At 40.8% G+C, this 22,481-nt stretch overlaps 1 protein-coding gene and 1 non-coding gene across 10 annotated transcripts in view; one reads left to right on the forward strand and one right to left on the reverse strand.

The window, feature by feature from the left end:
- NCOR1 (nuclear receptor corepressor 1) overlaps nucleotides 1-22,481 on the reverse strand; it is a 240,883-nt gene that overhangs the window by 56,008 nt on the left and 162,394 nt on the right. For all 9 annotated transcript variants that reach the window (XM_049859791.1, XM_049859790.1, XM_049859789.1 and 6 more), the window contains 3 exons: nucleotides 9,161-9,704; nucleotides 6,736-6,865; nucleotides 5,040-5,235 (listed from right to left, as the gene is read on the reverse strand). In XM_049859791.1, the coding sequence (XP_049715748.1) occupies nucleotides 5,040-5,235; nucleotides 6,736-6,865; nucleotides 9,161-9,704 (870 nt within the window). The remainder of the gene's footprint in view (nucleotides 1-5,039; nucleotides 5,236-6,735; nucleotides 6,866-9,160; nucleotides 9,705-22,481) is intronic.
- Nucleotides 10,962-11,068, forward strand: LOC126063321 (U6 spliceosomal RNA). The gene has a single exon (XR_007514267.1). It is a non-coding gene; the product is annotated as a U6 spliceosomal RNA (small nuclear RNA).

Genomic DNA, 22,481 nt, shown 5'->3' on the forward strand with positions numbered 1-22,481 from the left:
CACGGAGGGGAATCTACCCAAAGAGAGGTTTAGAAACCCTATAACCTAAATTCTGTATGTATGCACCATCTGTGATGTAATAGAGTCCTCAAAAATTAAATTATGATTTTTTTTCCCCCTTTAAAGAACAAAGAACTCCTCTTTCCTCTCATTAGGAGAATCGAGTGTTTTCACTTGCAATAAAATCATAACAGCCAAGCATCAGATTACCAAGTAATTCTATGAATTCAAGTCTCGTCTGAATTAGAGGTCAGATCTCTAAGAGCTTCAAATCTCTTATAATGAGCCTGTTCAAGCACACTGCTTAATATTCACAGAAATAAACGTAACTCAGAAATGAAAGAAGCCTTTAAGATGCAGATCCAACAAATCCAAAGCTTATAAACTATGAATACTGCTATAATAATGCTAATGAAAATACTTAACATTTAAATTACCTCTATATAAAGTATATTTTATATAAAGTATAATGATACTTTAACCAATTAAGGGGCATGCCAGAGATAGAGTTATACTAAGACTTAAAAAAAAAAAAATCACAAATATATAATTTTTTCTTTCCAAATGAAACTGACACATTTTAGAAATTTTAGAAAATAAAAAAAGCAAAAAGAAAGTAAAAATCATCTGTGACCCTAACTACTTAGAGATTTTGGCCATTTTACTGTCTGCCAGGACAAAGGCCCACTCGTTTTCTTATCCTTTTACATTGTTTTCCTTACCTAGTCATATGTTTAGTCTTCCAGGTAACTCTAAGTTGAAGATCATTTTATTGAGTACTTTCTTCCAAAACAAAATATCACTGGGATTTTCAGAGGACTTGCATTACATTTATGAATAAACACAGGAGAAGGAACCTAGTTTTATCCATATAAACCAAAAAGGCCTGTTGCTGCCAAGTCGGTTCCAACTCATGGTGACCCCACAGGACAGAGCAGAACTCCCGGTGACCCCACAGGACAGAGCAGAACTCCCGGTGACCCCACAGGACAGAGCAGAACTTCCGGTGACCCCACAGGACAGAGCAGAACTCACGGTGACCCCACAGGACAGAGCAGAACTCACGGTGACCCCACAGGACAGAGCAGAACTCACGGTGACCCCACAGGACAGAGCAGAACTCACGGTGACCCCACAGGACAGAGCAGAACTCACGGTGACCCCACAGGACAGAGCAGAACTCACGGTGACCCCACAGGACAGAGCAGAACTCACGGTGACCCCACAGGACAGAGCAGAACTCACGGTGACCCCACAGGACAGAGCAGAACTCCCGGTGACCCCACAGGACAGAGCAGAACTCACGGTGACCCCACAGGACAGAGCAGAACTCACGGTGACCCCACAGGACAGAGCAGAACTCACGGTGACCCCACAGGACAGAGCAGAACTCACGGTGACCCCACAGGACAGAGCAGAACTCACGGTGACCCCACAGGACAGAGCAGAACTCCCGGTGACCCCATAGGACAGAGCAGAATTGCTCCACAGGGTTTCCAAGGAGCAGCTGATGGATTTAAACTGCTGACCTTTTGGTTAGCAGCGCCACCAGGGCTAGTTTATTCATGTAGGTCTTATAAATTAATTGTTAAAAATTACCCTTAGGTGATTTATGTTTTTTTATATGCTGTCGTTACATGCCACTGAGTCAACTTTCGACAGAGTAGAACTGCCCCATGGGGTTTTCTTGTCCATAATCTTTAAGAACGCAGATCATCAGGTCTTCCTCCTGCGGAGCCACTGGGTGGGTTCGAACTGCCAACTCTTTTTCATATATTTGTTTATGTTGTTAACTAATTACTGCAGGAAAAATCACTTTTTCCTTTTTAAAAAATTTAATGTTAACTGTGAGTCGGAATTGACTTGAAGGCACTGGGTTTGGGTAACGTTAACTGTATTATAAATTCAGTGCCCAATTGTTTTTGTCATTTCCAGTAAGTTTATGTAGAAAAATCCAATTAGTCATTTAAAAAAAAAAAAAAAAAAGATACACATTTAGATGTTTGTGAACAGCAATTTAAATCACCGTGTACCCAGAGCTGGGAAAAACCACCAAAGAAACAAAACAACACACACACACACACACACACACACACACAGAGACACACACACACACACGGCTGCACTCAGTTGCACAGCAGCATTAACTCTTATTTCAACTGCACAGAGTTTGTTAAACTTGCATTTTTAGTTCAATTCTACCTCTATGTGCATAAGTTTGAATTTTTCACTGTAGGAACAGAGGCCTCAAGTTGTATTACTGGAAAGTGAAAAAAACTCTTCTGTAAGTCTTTTCTCAAGCTTTTCGGAAGATGGAAAAGCTTTAAACTACTTGACCGTAGGTATGGGTACCATTCACATTCAGAGATGATAATGCGACCGAACAGCTGGACAACAGGTGCTGCCTGTTACTTTCCCAGTGAGATCATGAAGGGAAAAGCCAAAACCATGGTCCTGATTCAGCTGATCTATACCAGTGTGTTCAGGAGCCCTGGTGGCGCAGTGGTTAAAGCACTTGGCTGCTAACTGAAAGGTCAGTGGCTGCAACCCAAAAGCCGCTCTGTGCGAGAAAGATCTGGCAGTCGGCTTCCATAAAGATTACAGCCTTGGAAACTATGGCAGAAGTTCTACTCTGTCTTATAGGGTCGCTGGGAGTAGAAATCAACTCAATGGCAATGAGTTTGGTACAGCAGTATTGGTAAGGTTTTACACATAAAACCACATTCTTACTATAATTAACATTCTATAAACTGCTCTATGATTTGCACTTAAAACATTTTTATCAACCTCTCTACACACAAGCAGTTTAGCTGCAAATGCCTGAATGTAATTTGGGAGATTATCCTGTATACTGAACACAGTAGGACAGCTATGAACTCAAGAGAGACTTGTTAAATACACAGTTGGATGAATATACTAGATAAATTAGCTAGAACAAAACCTAACGTTGGGATAAAATGTAAGCAACTGCCTCACTTTGTACACAGTCATCTTGAACCAAACTGTAAAAGTCTCGGTGTTATATTAATCAAAGTATAATTACAGGTTGGCTTTAAGACCACTGTATTATGATTAAAAATTAGGTTACCACTCAGATCTAAAAATCACACAGATTACTGCGACTGACAACCCAGAAATCTAGTTCACAGTTTAGAGACTCAGAATTTTGGGCTCTAGCCTGGTGCAGTCACTCCAGTTCCCAAAACACAACCCATTTTCTAAAGCATATCCAGAAAAGATACTGAGGTTCTAAAATAACCATATGATATCCAGGTTAACTGTCTTTCTCCTTTATAATGACCCAGATATTACTAACTGAACACTGTTATGCTTGGCATGACTTTAACAAGTGACACCATTTGAATGTCATTCTGTCTGAGTTTTACTTCTTCACTACAAACTTTATCATAAATCATTCTTATAAGGAATAGATCCACAGACTTTTAAGTTACTCTATAATTTACCGTTCTCCACTGACAGATTTCCTCATAACTGGAATGCTCAAAAGATGAGCACTTTGGTAAGTCCACGTATACTTATAGTGAAACCCGATAAGCTATCTCCATTATGTCATTCATTTAATTCATTCCTTCAACATGTAATTCCTGAGTACACGCTGGGTAAATTACTGAACTACTGAATTCTTAGACATAATATACTAACGGCCCAAAAGTTATGCTTCTGTCTTCATTCAACAAATATTCACTGAGCACCTATCATGACCCCAACTTTGGTGAGTATTATCACTCTAGTTCACATTTTTACTAGCACAAGACTAATGCTTAAAATACTAATAAACTTATATTTAAAACTCTAACATAAAAGGTTCAGCGTTATGTAGCTAATGACTCACTTATGGTACAATTTGGGCAAGGGAACAGGGGTCAGAAGAATCAGTACCAGTCACGATTTTATATTAAAGAGCCCTGGACGTGTACGGCACTCTGAAGCTACTGTCGATGCTGTCAGCTGTCGTCGAGACGGTTTGGCTCACGGCAGCCTGATGTGTGCAGGGTGGAACTGCTCCACAGGGTTTTCAAGGCTGTGACCTTTCAGAGCCAGATCGCCAGGCCTGTCTTCCTAGGCACCTCCAAGTGGGTTCAAACTGCCAACATTTCCACTAGTGGTTGAGCGCTTAACTATTTGTGCTACCCAGGGACTCCCTAAAGCTAATAGCTCTTACTTATGTATATAAGGTACTGCAAAGAGTCTTCTCAATCATTATAAAAAACCTAAACCATAACTGCAGAAGACATTAGTACTCTTATATTCTCAGCATGCCATAGCTGATAGTCCATAAACTATCAGCCAAAACACACATGCCATTTCCTTACCATGCCAGGGGAATTTATTAAAATTTAGAAATACAGTCCCTTAAAAAAGAAACTAAAACATGCACCAACTCAAATCTGTCACTTGAAATAATAACAGTGACATCACAATGCTAACAGGTACTTTATACTATTCTATACCTACTCTATGCTGAACCACATGTTATATAACAACACTGACTACTACTTTGTTCCTAAGTTTGTGACTGTGTGAGGTGAACTATAAATTACATATAATTATTTCCATTTTATAGATGAGGAAATTAAAGCTCAGAGAGGTTACGTGGCTTGCCTACAGCCACAGCTGGTAAATGCCAGAGAAAGGGCTGAGTCAGGATGTTAAGAGTAATAGCCACTCCACACTGCTGTCTCCCATCCTGTCAAGAATTAGAAGGTACACTGGTTTAGTCAAGGATAACAATCGTCACGGATAGGGCATAAAGCATGGCTTTTATACAGTCTTCCAGCACAAAGATGAATATCAGAAAAGTCACATGAAGTAGAACACTATTAAAAACGTACTGCCATCCTTTAGTAGTCAATAATATTGACATTCCTCAATAGCCCGAGGTCAACTGAAGGGATTTTATCTGTTAGGGACACCTTGTAATAAATCAGTTGATATGCTGATAACGTATAAAGCACAAGAACACGGCTTCAGCTTTATTTCCCTTCGGAGAAGTTCCTGGTGGGGATCTATCTACCTACCTTCCCAGTCTCTGTTGGGACTCTTGGCAGTGCCACATGGACTGGTAGAACTTCTGCACTCCAAATCCATCTGCTCTTGCCTCTGCCGCTGCTCCTCGAGGAGAGCCGACTCATGCATTGCTTTAATGTGTCGCTGGTAAAGAGCATAGCCACTCACTGGGGTTCCAAGTGGTATATTACATGGGGTGCAGGAAACCTACAGGGAGAGAAAAACAAATCTGAGGATGCCAATGGCCAGCACAGTAATAAAGTCCTGGCCAAGTCCCCTGTGGCTCAGCCCTGGGTCCCTCCCCTCCTTTCTGTGTCCCCCAGCCGGCAATCACAACCATTTCTGTGGACTGAAATGTCATCTCCATGTTAACGACTCATTAATTCCTGTTTCTAAGACCTTTTGTCCAAGTTCCACACTTACATAAAATTGCCTACCTAACAGCTTCACTTAGGTATCTCAAAAAACCTCAATTTCAATTTTCAGTTATATGTTTGCTTATGTGTTTACTTCGTTTCTCCCACTTCACGAAAGAATCAAAGTTGTTTTAAAAAAATACTAAATAAATAGCCCCTAACACAGTCCATACTTCATGAATACAAAACAGTCATGACCAGAGTAAAGAGATGACTTCTTTAGAACCTGGTACTTAAAGGCTCCTATAGTTTTCTCCTCCACTGTAAGTGGGAGTTTTAAACATACACTAATTCTCTTGCCACTGTGCTCCGTACATGTGAACATGTCTTTTTCTTCTTTTGCTATAATGCCAAATGAACGGTTTTGGTCCAACTAAAATATCATTTCCTATGTGGACTCTTTCATAAGTTTCCCAATAAGAAGTTCTCCCTCCTCTGAAACATCCATAGAATTTTCTTTTCACGTCTCTAATAGGGCATCACATTTTAATTTATTTTAAGTTTTATTACCATTTTTGTTATCTTATTACCCAGGCAAGTTATATGAAGTCAGAGATTTAAAACGTTGCCTACCTGGGCAGACACTCAATAAATGTCTGTTTGAATAAATCAATCAATGAATGAACAAATATTTAATGATTTTCTTGTGAGCTATAACCAAACATTTCACAACTTTTACCAATTATCATGACGCTGGAAATACATTTTTCTCCTCTGAAAAAAAGCAAGAGCTAGAACACAACTTAGTAAAAAAGCAATACTCAACAGTGGAATTCTTTTTCAAAAGTGATTTAAACTTTTAGAGATTAGTAAGGTAAAACTAGCCTTAGAATTGTATGCTGAAGCTGGCCATAATCTCTAACTCATTTTAAAGAACCAAAAGCTAATAATATATATACTCTATTACTGCTTTATAGCAACTTATTGATATGATTATAAAAACAGGAATTACTAATTTATGGATGGAGCCATTATATTTTTTTTCCCCCTTAATCAAAAATGAGCATTTCAATCAATCATGGCAATGAATCCATTTTTAAAAACTCCACTAACTGGTTATATAACAAGAGTTCTTTCCCAGAGTCAGATTCAGGATTTTCTCCATGTGGCCTCGTACTCCCTAACCCCAATCCAACTCAGGAGACAGATATATATTTTTAAAGGAAAAATCCAAGCAGGAACAATCTAGAATGATTTTTCACCTTTCAATCTGAACTAAAATCAGGTACGAAACATGTCTCTGAAGGTCTGTTTTTCATCTTTACTTTTCATGCTCACATTTAAAACTTACCATTGGTGGGATAACAGCAGCTCGATGTTGAAGCTGCTGCAGGTCCAATGGATTTGGTTTTATTGGGGATGAAACCAGTATAGATCCAGTGGGATTTAACAATGAAGACTTTGAGTCCATAGGAAACATCCTGCAATTGGCAATAAAAAAGACAAATTAATGTAGTCTTATTTAAGACTCTGAACATACAATCACCATCATTCCCTCTAAGTTGATGTGTACATGTGTGCGTACAAATATACATCACATTAACCCTCACAAGATACCTGAACAGTAAGAGAACGGGAGTCTACAATGTTAACTTGACAGATGACAAAAAACAGAACCATTGTCTTTCATACAACCTAATATTAATTTATATGCTGAAATGTTTCTGAATTTAATCATCTATATCTAAACAACAAAACAGTCTGAACAAAAAAAAACAAAAGCCATTATAAAATGTTAGGTCCTAATTCACCACTAACATACTAATAAGAACATATTTATTTGCCTGTTACAGGATGGTTATAGGATATTTTGCTAGGATCACAAAGGTATTTTTTTAAACATTTGAATAAGCCTCAACCATCTTAAAATTGGGAATTTCACCCCAAATTTCAGACCTCTGGTTTCTCATAAAAAATGGAAAGCACTGGCAACATGGAACCAGCGGTCACACAGCAACACAGTGCTGGACTTGTAGCAGCTGCCCTTTTAGCACGGGCCATGTGTTCTTCAGTTCATCACAGCCCCTGCCATCTTACACCTACACTTGCCACTGTATGAGCTTGGGGAAACTATACACTACTGTCACGCCTTATGGCCTTACTCGTATTTCTCAATGTTGTCATACTCATTAGGGGGAAGATGAACATTTTTAAACATATAAATTGATAAGAAAATTAGAAACTATAAAATAATTTACATAAAAAAAAAAACCAAGATGTAGAAAGATGTCAAGTGTAGAAAACTGAAAGTGTTATCCTGACAATACTTGGAGTGATGCAGGCTCTGAGGTATCATTCACAAACCACCCATCTTTCTGATAACACTTCTGAATTTCAAGACCATTGTCACGTCCATTTCTTAAAATGCTCACCCTTACAATTACTGTCATGAAAAACTTTCCTTTATTTATAAATCTAATCACCAAAACCAACAGTGCAAAACACAGACAATTCTTATTTTGGATGACATATTTCATTACAGAATGCTTAAAAAAGGAATATATAGCCTGAATCAATTTATGTTTACGCCAGTTAAAGTCTGGGACCATTAAAATAAAATTTAGATTAATGTGAGATCAGGGAAAAAAGGGTGATCTAGACAGTTGGATATTCTGGTAAACCAAAGGTTTTATTTTATTTCAATTCTTACTGATGAAAATTCTAGTATCTACTATGTAAAATCTCTTTGAGAAATCATCACTGTCATGCTCATTATGATTCTAATATCAAATCTTACTCTGGAGTCTATGAGATACAGAAGGTACTGGACACAGACTGAAAGCACAGAGGCCCCAGGACACACTATGAAAGCAGAACTCTGAAAAGGATTCAGTTGTCTGTCGGGTGGCTTGTCTCTTTCTTGTTAAAAAAGTGAAAAAAAAAGACAGGGCTTGATTAGGTTTCTCACTAAAAGATGTTTTAGTCTAATTCATTTCTAGAATTTGCACAAATCCAACATACTCTTGTGATTCTACTTCTTTCAAGGAAAAGGAAACATCTAAGAAATTAAATATATTAAGTAGTATCTATTCCTATAAATATATTTATCTTTTCACAAAAACCATAAAGATGCAATGCATTCTTTATATTACTTTATCGTTAATAACTAGAAGTACTTAAATTGACTTGTATTATACCTCATCTTTTTTCATGACAAATATGAACAATCTAAAATTTTAACTGATACCAAAAAATGGTCATGATTATGACCATTAATGTGTATTTAAATTATGTTTTAATTTTCAGGACACTTAACGTGTTTCTCAGGTCAGTGTTTCCTTAGATCTGTGACACACGCACAGCAGGCCTTGCTCTGAGGTCTTCAAGGCTCGGTGCAAACGAAAGTGAGAGCCTGTGCTGCCTCCACCCTCACCACCACCACGCTGCTTCCATCACCAGGCACAAGAGTCATCTGCAGTTTTGTTCGTAAATTTGTTGGCTAAAAAATACCCTTTTTATGCTATCATATGGAATACATGTAACAAGTCAGATACAGAAGAAATTTATAATCTGCTGCTTTAAAAAAATAATGATCACATAATTTTGCCTCATTATTTAAACAGATGAACAGCATCATAAGCCAGTACTAAGATCATCCTGATTACCTTTAACTTCCAATATTTACACAGGGACAACCTCTGCAGCTAGTACCATCCCGCGATACGGGCAACAACAAGAGGGTAAGAGGAGGGTACCCTCTGCGGAGCTGGCCTCACCTCTGCCTCTCAGGCTCTCCATCCACGTCTTCGTCAGCACTGCAGGTGGCACTGGAATCGTTGTCTGACTGGTGCTCAGGCCGCTGGGCAGTGACCTGCTGAGCCACAACCAGATCTTCACCTCCAGGCTCGCCCTTCTCGCTGGCTCTCTCCAAGGCTCTTTCTTTGGTATCACCTTCAACTTGAGCCGCACCGCTTCCCGGTACCCTCATTTCAGCATCTACAGAGTCAGCTTTGGTTGCTGCTGGGAGATCAAGGACAGAACTCACTTCGGCACTGTGCTCCCGATGGTCTACGTCCATGGCTTCTGCTGTTTCAACGTTGACGTCATCTGCCTGGGTCTCCGTACTTTCGTTTTCAGCATGTTTCACACTCGGGCCTGCTGGTGAGGGCGATGTACTTGGTGCAGCTTCAGAGTTGGACTGGGGCTCGGCCACAGGTTCGGTCTCTCCTCGAGAAGTACCGTTTTCTGTGCTATCTTCACTGGGCTTGACGGCTTCAACCGGCGAAGGAGCACTTTCTGTATCAGAACTATTTTCAGCACCTTAAAAATAATGACACAGCATAGAAATTTAATACTGAACATGTTTCAGGTGCTGACAGAGGTCACGTTTAAAACTGGTTGTTTAGGATGAACTACACGCCTTTGATGACCTTGGTGAAGTATAATGGCCGTTGGGAACGCTAAAATTTTCTATACAGTATGAAAGTCAAAGATCAAATTGTCCTGACCTTCTGAAATCAAAAGCCTAAAAAGCTTTTTTAAGGTCTAAAAATAATTTATATGAAATTTGAAAAGTGAAGATAGAAAACCTAAACAAAATGAATTCTCATAAACAGTAACATTTTTGTGTATTTCCATCAGCCTGCTTCTGTACATTTCTTTTTCTCCCAGCTGACAATCCAGAACAGCACCGTCCAACAGGAAAGTAATCTGAGCCACATCTGCAATTTTAATTTTTCTGGTGGTCACATTAAAAAAGCAAAAAAGACAGGTAAAATTGATTTTAAAAGTGTATTTCATTGAACTCAACACAGTTGATTCTCATTATTCTTGGTAATAATTATGTTCACAAAGTCACCACAAACACTGAGTTAGCAAATGCTGAACCAGCCTTGAACGACATCAGCTGGGAACAAGTGCACTGCGCAACTCCAGCTCTCCCCGGCGTACAGGTCCGCGAACGACAGGGAAAGCCTGGCAGATGCTGACTTCAGGGTTCCAAATAACTGTCAGTAAGCGAATCTGCAAACACAGACCCCACAAATACTGAGGACTGACTGTACCCTAAGTGTTGCCATTTCTGCACGTTGTTTTTGTTAGCTGTGGTCGAGTCAGCCCCTGGCTCAACACGATCCTAGGCACAACAAAACTAAATGCTGCCCAGTCCTGCACTGTTCCCACGATCAGTTGCAGACAGGACCACTGTGACCCACAGGGTTTCCACAGGCTGATTTTCGGAAGATCACTAAGCCTTTCTGTTCACAAATTTGTTGGCTGAAAAATCCCTTTTTATGCTATCAAATGGAACACATGTAACAAGTCAGATATAGAAGAAATTTATAATCTGCTGCATTAAAAAAACAACGATCACACAGTTTTGCCTGGAAGCTCTGCGGAAACCTATTCAACATGGCAGCAACACACAAGCCTCCAGTGCCAGGCAGGCGGTACCTGTGCATGAGGTGCACTGGCAGGGACTCAAAGCTAGGCCTGCCACCTGGAAGGCAAGAATTCCAGCACCAAGCCACCAATGCCCCCATTTCAACATGTAATCAGTATTTAAAAAAGGAGTCATTAATGCTCACTTCAGCAGCACGTATACTAAAATTGGAACGATACAGAAAAGATTAGCACGGCCCTTGCGCAAGGACAACACACAAATTCGTGAAGTGTTCTCCTTATTTTTAAATAACACATGGAAGGAACATGCTTCTTAGTTCAATCAAATACATGAGATCAAATGGGAAGCTTCTGTCCAAAAGCAGGATAAGAAGGCAGGAAGCGACAGGAACTGGATGCATGGACACAGGGAACCCAGGGTGGAAAAGGGAAGCATGCTGTCACATTGTGGGGATTGCAACCAATGTCAGAAAAAATGTGTATAAATTTTTCAATGAGAAACTAACTAGAGCTGTAAACTTTCTAAAGCACAATAAAAAAAGCAGTAATTAGATATTTGATATATTACATTGTTTTGACACTAAATCTCCAAAGTCTGACATATATTTTATGTTTTCAGCACAACTCAATTTGAACTAGCCACGTATTAAGTGCTCAGTAACCACGTGTCTAGTAGCCGCCACACTAGACAATGAACCCTAGAATATTACATACATTTTTATTTTAATGTTGAAAACCAGGTCTTTCTCCACATTGTATCTCTCTATAAATATACTTTTAATGCTTTTGACATCTTTACCTAGATATCTCAAAGGAATCATAAACTCAGGGCGTCCTACACTGAACTTGTGACCACCTCTCCAAAATCATGTTCTTTTCTAGTGTTTCCTGTCCCTGAACAAACCAGAAACCTAACAGTCATCTTTTAAACTTCCTTTATCTTCATATCCTGCCTCGAGAAGATCTGTATAATTTTAGAAGGTATATAGAAAAATTTTAAGCAAAACCAGAAACAATGAATAATAAATACCTGATATAAGGGCAGAAATAAATGAAACAGAAAAACAACAGAGAGAATTAACAAATCCAGAAGTTGGTTCTTTGAAAAGATCAAAAAATTGACAAACCGCTTGCTAGGCTGAGGTGACTCATGCCTTTGTCCAGCATATCCACCCTGTTTACGCGACCCGCCCAATACTCACTTAGTAGCCAACTTGACTTTCTCAGAATCACAGTGCTTGTGTTCAAGGAACCCTCATTTTACTTAATCATGGCCCCAAAGCACAAGAGTAGTGATGTTGGCAATTCAGGTATGCCCACGTTATTGTTTTTATCTTCTACTGTACCTAACTTATAAATTAAACTTTATCATAGATAGGTATGTAAGTATGTACAGGAAAAATATAGTATATATAGGGTTCAGTACAATCCGCTGTTTCAGGCATCCACAGGATCTTGGGACATTTCTCCCACAGGTGGGGGGGAGGCCTACTGTACTACTGTGAGCAAAAGTACTCCAACAAAATGGATACCTGGGATGAAATGAACAAATTCCTAGGGGCATATAACCTACCTACACTGACTCAAAAAGAAGTAGAAAACCTCAACAAACTCATAACAAGTGAAGAAATTAAAACAGTAATATAAAAGGCCTCCCAACAAAGAGAAGTCTGGGACCAGATAGCTTCACTGGCAAATTTTATCAAACATTTAGAGAAGATACGATACCCATCCTTTTCAAACTCTTCCAAAAAGTAGAGGAAAAAGTAACACGCTCTAACCCTTTCTATGAAGCCAGCACTACCCTGATACCAAAACCAGGCAAAGATACTACAAGAAAACTTCAGACCAATATACCTTAGGAAAATAGATGACAAAACTGTCAACAAAATACTAGCAAACAGAATCCAACAGCAGATTAAAGAATTATAGATCATGATCAAGTGGAATTTATTCCAGTAATGCAAGGTTGGTTCAAATCAGAGAATCAGTCAGTGTAATACAGGCAGTCCCCGGGTCACAGGCAGCCAGTCCCCGGGTCACAGGCAGCCAGTCCCCGGGTCACAGGCAGCCAGTCCCCGGGTCACAGGCAGCCAGTCCCCGGGTCACAGGCAGCCAGTCCCCGGGTCACAGGCAGTCCCCTGGGTCACAGGCAGTCAGTCCCCTGGGTCACAGGCAGTCAGTCCCCTGGGTCACAGGCAGTCAGTCCCCCGGGTCATAGGCAGTCCCCTGGGTCACAGGCAGTCAGTCCCCCGGGTCATAGGCAGTCCCCGGGTCACAGGCAGTTAGTCCCCTGGGTCATAGGCAGTCCCTGGGTCACAGGCAGTCCCCTGGGTCACAGGCAGTCAGTCCCCGGGTCACAGGCAGTCAGTCCCCTGGGTCACAGGCAGTCAGTCCCCCGGGTCACAGGCAGTCCCCTGGGTCACAGGCAGTCAGTCCCCCGGGTCATAGGCAGTCCCCGGGTCACAGGCAGTTAGTGCAGTCCCTGGGTCACAGGCAGTCCCCTGGGTCACAGGCAGTCAGTCCCCGGGTCACAGGCAGGCAGTCCCCGGGTCACAGGCAGTCAGTCCCCTGGGTCACAGGCAGTCAGTCCCCCGGGTCATAGGCAGTCCCCGGGTCACAGGCAGTTAGTGCAGTCCCTGGGTCACAGGCAGTCCCCTGGGTCACAGGCAGTCAGTCCCCGGGTCACAGGCAGGCAGTCCCCGGGTCACAGGCAGTCAGTCCCCTGGGTCACAGGCAGTCAGTCCCCCGGGTCATAGGCAGTCCCCTGGGTCACAGGCAGTCCCCTGGGTCACAGGCAGTCCCCGGGTCACAGGCAGTTAGTGCAGTCCCTGGGTCACAGGCAGTCCCCTGGGTCACAGGCAGTCAGTCCCCGGGTCACAGGCAGGCAGTCCCCGGGTCACAGGCAGTCAGTCCCCCGGGTCACAGGCAGTCAGTCCCCCGGGTCATAGGCAGTCCCCCGGGTCACAGGCAGTCCCCGGGTCACAGGCAGTCCCCGGGTCACAGTCAGTCCCCGGGTCACAGGCAGTCAGTCCCCGGGTCACAGGCAGTCAGTCCCCGGGTCACAGGCAGTCAGTCCCTGGGTCACAGGCAGTCAGTCCCCTGGGTCACAGGCAGTCAGTCCCCCGGGTCATAGGCAGTCCCCTGGGTCACAGGCAGTCAGTCCCCCGGGTCATAGGCAGTCCCCGGGTCACAGGCAGTCCCCTGGGTCACAGGCAGTCAGTCCCCGGGTCACAGGCAGTCAGTCCCCGGGTCACAGGCAGTCAGTCCCCGGGTCACAGGCAGTCAGTCCCCGGGTCACAGGCAGTCAGTCCCCGGGTCACAGGCAGTTTATGAACAAGATCCATTCCTTACAGTGTCTTTAAGAAATTGTGGGTAAGGCAGAACAGGTGCATACGGTTTTTATTTACCCTAACTTTAGTGTGAGAAAAGGCTCAAAGCCTTTTCAATGATTTAAAAGCTCCATGTGCAGCAAGCGAAAGTGACTATGATGAAGATTTTCTTCCCAGTAGGGGTTGGTTAAATCATTTCAAAGTGAGGACAAACTTACATAACGTTTAAGGGCAAGTATGAGTTGTCCACAGTTGGACACTCATTCATAATCTGGGGGCTGTCCTGTATACCACATTAACAGAACAAAGCAAAAGAACCACATGATCATCTCAACTGATGCAGAAAAGCCAATCAATAAAATACAGCAGCCTTTCTGGATAAAAATTCTTAACAAGATGGGAATAAAAGGAAAGTTCCTTAAAAAGATTAAGGGTATTTATGGAAAACTAACAGCCAACATTATACTCAATGGAGAAAGACTGAGAACTTTCCACTTGAAAATGGGAACAGCACAAGAATGGCTACTCTCATCAATCCTATTCAATACTACTCCTATTCAATACTGTACTGGATGTCCTAGCCAGAGCAATAAGGTAAGAAAAAGAAATCAAAGATATCCAAATGGGAAAGGAAGAGGTAAAACTATCCATATTTGCAGATCTATGATCCAATATGCAGGAAACCCCAAAAAATCTACTAAAAGTCTTCTAGAACTAACAGCGGAATTAAGCAATGTTGCAGGATACGAGATCAACACAAAAAAATCAGTTGGGTTTCTATACATCAGCAATGAGAAATCTGAAAAGGAGATTAAGAAAACAACTACATTCACAATAGCATCTAAGAGAATAAAATACCTAGAAATAAATTTAACCAGGGATCTGAAAGACTTATACAACGAAAATTATAAAACACTGCTGAAAGAGAGTAAACCAAAAAAAACCCTGTTACCACTGAGTTGATTCTGACTCAAGGTGACCCTATAGGACAGAGCAGAACTGCACAAAAACTAATTGAAACTGGACCAAGTACCTAAACGTTAAATCTAGAACCATAAATTTCTTGGAAGAAAATATGTGAGCAAAGCTTTGGGAACTAACTGTTTTTTTCAATGATAGATTATTAAGCACAACGACAAATGCATAAACAACAGAAAACAAAATATGTAACTGGGACCTCTTAAAAGTTAAATACTTATGTTTATCATTCAAAAGACCTTATCAAAAGAGTAAAGAAACAACCTACAGACTGTTAAAAAAAAAAAAAAAAAAACTATGGGAACGATATAATGGATGGGGGCTAATATCTAAAATATATAAAAACTTCTACAACTAAACAAAAAGACAAATATCTCAATCAAAAATTGGACAAAGGACATCAACAGACACTTCACCAGTGGGGCTAATCAAATGGCCAACAGACACATGGAAAGATGTTCAACATCATCAGCCAAATCAAAACCATAATGAGATACCATTTTATTCCCACTAGGATGGTCAATGAGCCCTGGTGGTACAGTAGTTAAACATTCAGCTGCTAACCAAAAAGTGGGCCGTTCAAATCCACCAGCCACTCCTTGGAAACCCTATGGGGCAGTTCCAGCCTGTCCTATAGGGTCGCTATGAGTCAGAATTGACTCAACAGCAATGAGTTCTTTTTTTGTTCATCACGTCACTATTCAAAATAGCAAAAAGAAACACCCTAAGTGTCCGTCAACGGATGAATGGATAAATAAAACGTGGTACATACATACAACGGAATACTACTCAGTGATAAAGAAAAATAAGTTTCCAAAACATCCTGGAACATGGATGAACCTGGAGGACGTTAATTACGTAGAGCGAAGTAGGTCAATCACACACACAAAAAATATTGTATGTTCTCACTTTCATGAAGTGACAAGAACAGGCAACTACACAGAAACTGATGTTCCTCCGTGGTCACCAGCAGGGGTGGATTACCCAGTAAGCAAGGCACACACAGGCCTACCTGTGCTTACATACTCACCTGCAGCTCACAATTTCACCGTTATCTCTGATGTGGTGAAACCCATGTGAAAGTGTGCACTAGAGAATAGTGAGTAAACACAAGTAAGCCCTTGTGTACCTGGCTTACTGGTTAATCTGCCCCTGGTTACAAGAATGGTGGGGGGAAACAAGAGGGGGATTCCCTCTCTAGATAGTAGACAATTTTTATTTTGGTGATACTGAGAGAGGGAGAACTGTGCACAGCTTGAGGAAGGTAAATGATGTCACTAAAGTGTACACAATAAAAAAGGCCATTTTGGTAACTGCTATGGCATAAATAATTTTGAAACTTAAGCAACAACAACCAGAAAATATATGTGCAGGTATATAGGTATGTATGCAGACATATGTGTACATAGATATGTCTATGTGAGTATATACGTGCGTCTCTCTCTCTATATATAGGAAACCCTGGTGGCATAGTGGTTAAGTGCTATGGCTGCTAACCAGAAGGTCGGCACTTCGAATCCACCAGGCACTCCTCGGAAACTCTTATGGGGTAGTTCTACTCTGTCCTATAGGGTCGCTATGAGTTGGAATCGACTCAACGGCAGTGGGTTAGTGGTTTTATATAGGTGTATGCGTGTGTGTATATATATTTATGATTATACGCACATATATTCATATACATAAAAAAGCAAATAGGGAGCACAGTTATAGATACTTCTTAGACATAACCAAACTCCTTCCAGGATTGGTTTTCTAGTTTTCAAGGATTAGGACCATAATCTCATGGGACATCAAGGTCAATTGGCATAATATAGTTTACGTTCTACATACTAGTTTGGTGAGTAGTGTCTAGAGTTTCAAAAGCTTGCAAGCAGCCATCAAAGATCAACTACTGGTCTCAAGTAGTCCAAAGCGAAAGAGAAAGAAACCAAAGACTCAGGGAAGAAACTACTTTAGGGAACTATGGCCTCATCTACCCTGAGACAAGAAGAACTAGATGGCGCCCAGCTACCCCTGCAGAATGTTCTGATCAGGGTCACAATAGATGGATTGTGACAGAATGGGAAAAAATGTGAAACAGAACCTCAAGTTCCTTGGAGAAAAAAACCAAAAACCAGCAATTACTGGACTGGTCGAGACTGGGGGACTCCCTGAGACTACTGCCCTGAGACACTCTTTAAACCCTGAACCAGAACTAGAATGAGGTCACCATTTAGCTACACAACAGATTGGCTCAGAAAATAAAGAACATCACCTGTGAGTGCCATGCTCCTTTAAAAAAATCATCTGTATGATTGGTACAACGGTGGGGAGGTAGGCAGAGGGATATTAACTAACTAGACAGGAGACAAGAATTATCTTTCATAGGTGAAGAGAAGGATAAAAAACAATACAGGGGAAGTCAGCACAACTGGACTAAACCAAAAGCTAAGAAGTTTCCTGAATACAACCAAATACTTCGAGGGACAGAGTAGCAGGGGCAGGGATCTGGAGATGAGACGATGGTTTCAGGGGACATCTAGGTCAACTGGCATAATAAACTTTCCTAAGAAAATGTTCTGGGGCCTAGCCAAGATAGCAGAGCAGTCAGACACTTCCGGTGAACACTCTTGCAACAAAGACCCATAAAAACAAGTGAAACCATTATATTTATGACAAGCTACGAGCCCTGAACGTCAAAGGCAAACTTAGGAAACGGACTAAGTGCCAGGGGGAGGGAGAGACAGATCAGAAGCGGAGGGGAGTTACCAGACCTGAATAGCCAGGAGTCCAACCCAGGGAACGACTGCAGAGGCTGGTGGTAGCATTTGGCCCCAGTTTCCTTAGGGAGAAACAGCCGGCCGCACAGACTGCTCACACCTCCGGAACCAGAGAACAATGGCACTCTCAGCAAAAGCTAAGTACTTGCATGTATTTTCCTGCATCCACAGCCCCCAAGCCAGCTTCAGTGGCTGCCGATTTTCTTGGGCCTGAGATAGGTCCTGCTGCGTGCACTGAGCCTTTCTCCTGGCCTTGCAGAAGGAATAAATTCACAACTGGAAAAAAGATGATCTGACAGCTCCACTGACCTGGGGAGCTCAGGACAGAAGCAGCTCCTGCCCAGGCATAAATGGTCTGTGAACTTTGAGTACGATTCTCCCCTGGGTGGACCTCTGTCGGCCTATTTCAGAACAGGCCCTTGTTGGCAGACTGCAACTTTGTTTCAGATGTGAGGTGGAGAGGTGGGTGTTTGATGTATGACACTGCTTTGCCTATTACACAGGGTCCTCACCTACCCGAATCAGGGTGGTAAGGATGGTGGCTCCACTCAGGTCACTCAGCCACCCGCGACAGGGGTCCAAGGATAACTGGTACCTCTGAATCCTTACAACCAAAAGCATTGGGTGCCCATGGTCTGTCTGCAGAACCCGCCCACCTGTGTGCTCCAGGGAACGAGGATGCGCTTTCCTCACGGACACTTCAGGGACGGTTGTCAGCCCCCCTGCCTTGTTCAGAGCGTGACCCCCTGATGCAACCAGATACTGGTACCTATGTGAATCATGCCTGCCCCTCTAAGACTGTAGGAAAGAGATTGTACCACACACTTAATGACCAACTACCTGGACACCTGAGCTGAATTCAAACAAGAAAAGTGAACGGACTCCTAGGCTCATATACCTGATAACAGCTCTGGCCATCTGGTGACAGGATGTTAGAGCTTCAAGGGCAAAAATAATCAAGCTACCTCACTCAAGCAACCTATCTGGGCAGATTAAAACAAAACAAAGCAAAAAGCTAGGAATACAGTAAGCAAACATAAAATAATTTATGGAAGGCTCGGAGACAAGAGTCATTATCAAATCACATAAAGAAGCAGACCATGATCGTTTAAATAAGCACTCAAAGGAAAGAATCAAGGGATCTTCCGGAAGAAGGTGGCTTCCTGGAATTACCAGATGCAGAATACAAAAGATTAATATACAGAACTCTTCAAGACATCAGGAAGGAGATCAGGCAATACACAGAACAAGCCAAGGAACACAAAGATAAAGCAGTTGAAGAAATTAAAAAGGGTATTCAAGAACATAATGATAATTTAATAAGTTGCAAGGGCAATCAGAAATTCAGAGATTAACAATAAAGTTATAAAATTAGAAAACTCAATAGAAAGTTAGTGGAGGAGAACTGAGCAAGTGGAAGGCAGAATTGGTACGACTAAAGATAATGCACTAGGCACCAAAATATTTGAAGAAAAATCATATAAAAGAATTTTTAAAAAATGCAGAAAACCTAAGAATCAAGTAAACTCTATCAAGAGAAATAACCTACGAATACCAGAACAGGGAGGGATAACAGAAAACGCAGAGAGAATTGTTGAAGATTTGTTGGCAGAAAACTTCCCTGATATCATGAAAGATGAGAAGGTATCTATCAAAGATGCTCATTGAACTCCACATAGGGTAAATCAAAAAGAAGGTCACCAAGACATATTATAATCAACTTGCCAAAACCAAAGATAAAGAGAGAATTTTAACAGCAGCTGGGACAGATGAACTCACCTACAAAGGAGACTCAATAAGAATAAGCTCGGACTACTTGGCAGAAACCATGCAGGCAAGAAGGCAATGGGATGACATATAAAGCACTGAAGGAAAAAAATTTCCAGGCAAGAATCATATATCCAGCAAAACTGTCTCTCAATTATAAGGCAAAATTAGGGTATTTCCAGGTAAACAGATGTTTAGGAAATTCGTAAAAACCAAACCAAAACTTACAAAAAATATTGAAGGGAGTTCTGTGGTTAGAAAATCAATAATATCAGATATCAACCCAAGACTAGAACACTGGACAGAGCAATCAGATGTGAACCCACATAGCAAAATCACAAAAATAAATATTTTAAAAAACGCTGAAACAGGGAAACAGCGATGTCATTACGTAAAAGAAGACAACGTTAAAACAATAAAGAGAGAATAAGAAATGTAGTCATAGATCTTTCATTCAAAGAGGAAGCCAAGGCAAAATAAATAAAAAGTTAGGTTTAAATTTAGAAAAATAGGGGTAAATATTAAGGTAACCACAAAAGAGACTAACAATCCTACTCACCAAAACAAAATACAGAGACTTAGCAGAAGCAAAATCAACAACAATGAATAAGAGGAAAAGACAGTATGTAAAGATAAACTACTCAGTACAAAAAATTAAACGGGAAAAACAAACTGACAACAATACACACAAAAAAGACATCAAAATGACAGCACTAAACTCATACCTTTCCATACTTAGACTGAATGTAAATGGACTAAATGCACCAAGAAAGAGACAGAGAGTGATAGAATGGATTAAAAAAACAGGATCTGTCTATATGCTGCCTACAAGAGACACACCTTAGACTTAGAGACACAAGCAAACTAAAACTCAAAGGATGGAAAAAAATATATAAAGCAAACAACAATCAAAAAAGAACAGGAATGGCAATATTAATTTGACAAAATATAGACTTTAAAGTTAAATCTACCACCAAGGATAAGGAAGGACACTATATAATGATTAAAGGAACAATATACCAAGAGGACATAAACATATTAAATATTTATGCACCAATGGCAGGGCTGCAAGAGACAGAAAACAAACTCTAACAGCACTGAAAGGTGAGACAGACAGTGCCACGTTTATATTAGGAGACTTCAACATACCACTTTGGATGAAGGACCGGACACCCAGAAAGAAGCTCAATAAAGACACGCAAGATCTAGAAGTCACAATCAACCAACGTGACCTCACAGACATACACAGAACACTCCACCCAACAGCACATGGAACATTCTCTAGAATAGACCACGTATTAGGTCATAAAGCAAGCCTTAGCAGATTCCAGAACATCAAAATATTACAAAGCATCTTCACTCACCGTAAGGCCATAAGAGTAGAAATCAATCAATAACAGAAAAAGCAGGAAAAGAAATCAAACACTTGGGAACTAAACAACACCCTGCTCAAAAATGACTGGGTTTTAGAAGACATCAAAAATGGAATAAAGAAATTCACAGAATCCACTGAGAATGAAAACACTTCCTATCAGAACCTTTGGGACACAGCGAAAGCAGTGCTCAGAGGACAATTTATATCAATAAATGCACACATACAAAAAGAAGAAAGGGCCCAAATCAAAGAATTATCCCTACAACTTGAAAAAATAGAAAGAGAAGAACAAAAGAAACACTCAGGCACCAGAGCAAAGCAAATAATAAAAATTAGAGCAGAACTAAATGAAATAGAAAACAGAAAAACAATTGAAAGAGTTAACAAGACCAAAAGCTGGTTCTTTGAAAAAATTCACAAAAACTGATAAACCAAATTGGCCAAAATGACAAAAGAAAAACAGAAGAGGAAGCAAATAACCTGAATAAGAAATGAGATGGGCGATATTACAGAAGACCCAACTGAAATTAAAAGAATCGTATATCAGATCACTATGAAAAATTGTACTCTAAAAAACTTGAAAACCCAGAAGAAATGGATGAATTTCTAGAAACACACTACCTCCCTAAATTAGCACAAACAGAGGTAGAAGAACTAAATAAACCCATAAGAAAAGAAGAAATTGAAAAGGTAATTCAAAAACTCCCAATAAAAAAAAGCCCTGGCCCAGATGGCTTCACTGCAGAGTTCTACCAAACTTTCAGAGAAGAGTTAACACCACTACTACTAAAGTTATTTCAGAGCATAGAAAAGGACGGAATACTCCCAAACTCATTCTATGAAGCCAGCATATCCCTGATACTAAGACCAGGTAAAGACACCACAGAAAAAGAAAATTACACACCTATATCTCTCATGAACTTAGATGCAAATATCCTGAACAAAATTCTAGCCAATAGAATTCAACAACATAACAAAAAAATAAGTCACCATGACCAAGTGGGATTCATGCCAGGTATGCAAGAATGGTTCAACATTAAAAAAAACAATTAATGTAATCACCATATAAATAAAAGACAAGAAACACATGATCTTATCAATTGATGCACAAAAGGCATTTGACAAAGCCCAATGCCCATTCCTGACAAAAACTCCCAGCAAAATACGAATAGAAGAAAAATTCCTCAACATAATAAAGGGCATTTATACAAAGCCAATAGCCAACATCATCCTAAATGGAGAGAGTCTGAAAGCATTCCCCCTGAGAACGGGAATCAGACAAGGACGCCCTTTATCACCACTCTCATTCAGCACTGTGGTGGAGGTCCTAGCTAGAGCAATTAGGCTAGATAAAGAAATAAAGGCCTCCCGATTGGTAAGGAAGAAGTAAAAGTATCTCTATTTGCAGATGACATGATCTTATACACAGAAAACCCCAAAGAATCCTCAAGAAAACTACTGAAACTAATAGAAGAGTTCAGCAGAG

The sequence above is a fragment of the Elephas maximus genome, chromosome 19, assembly GCF_024166365.1.
Source record: "Elephas maximus indicus isolate mEleMax1 chromosome 19, mEleMax1 primary haplotype, whole genome shotgun sequence".
In the NCBI taxonomy this organism is placed as follows: domain Eukaryota; kingdom Metazoa; phylum Chordata; class Mammalia; order Proboscidea; family Elephantidae; genus Elephas; species Elephas maximus.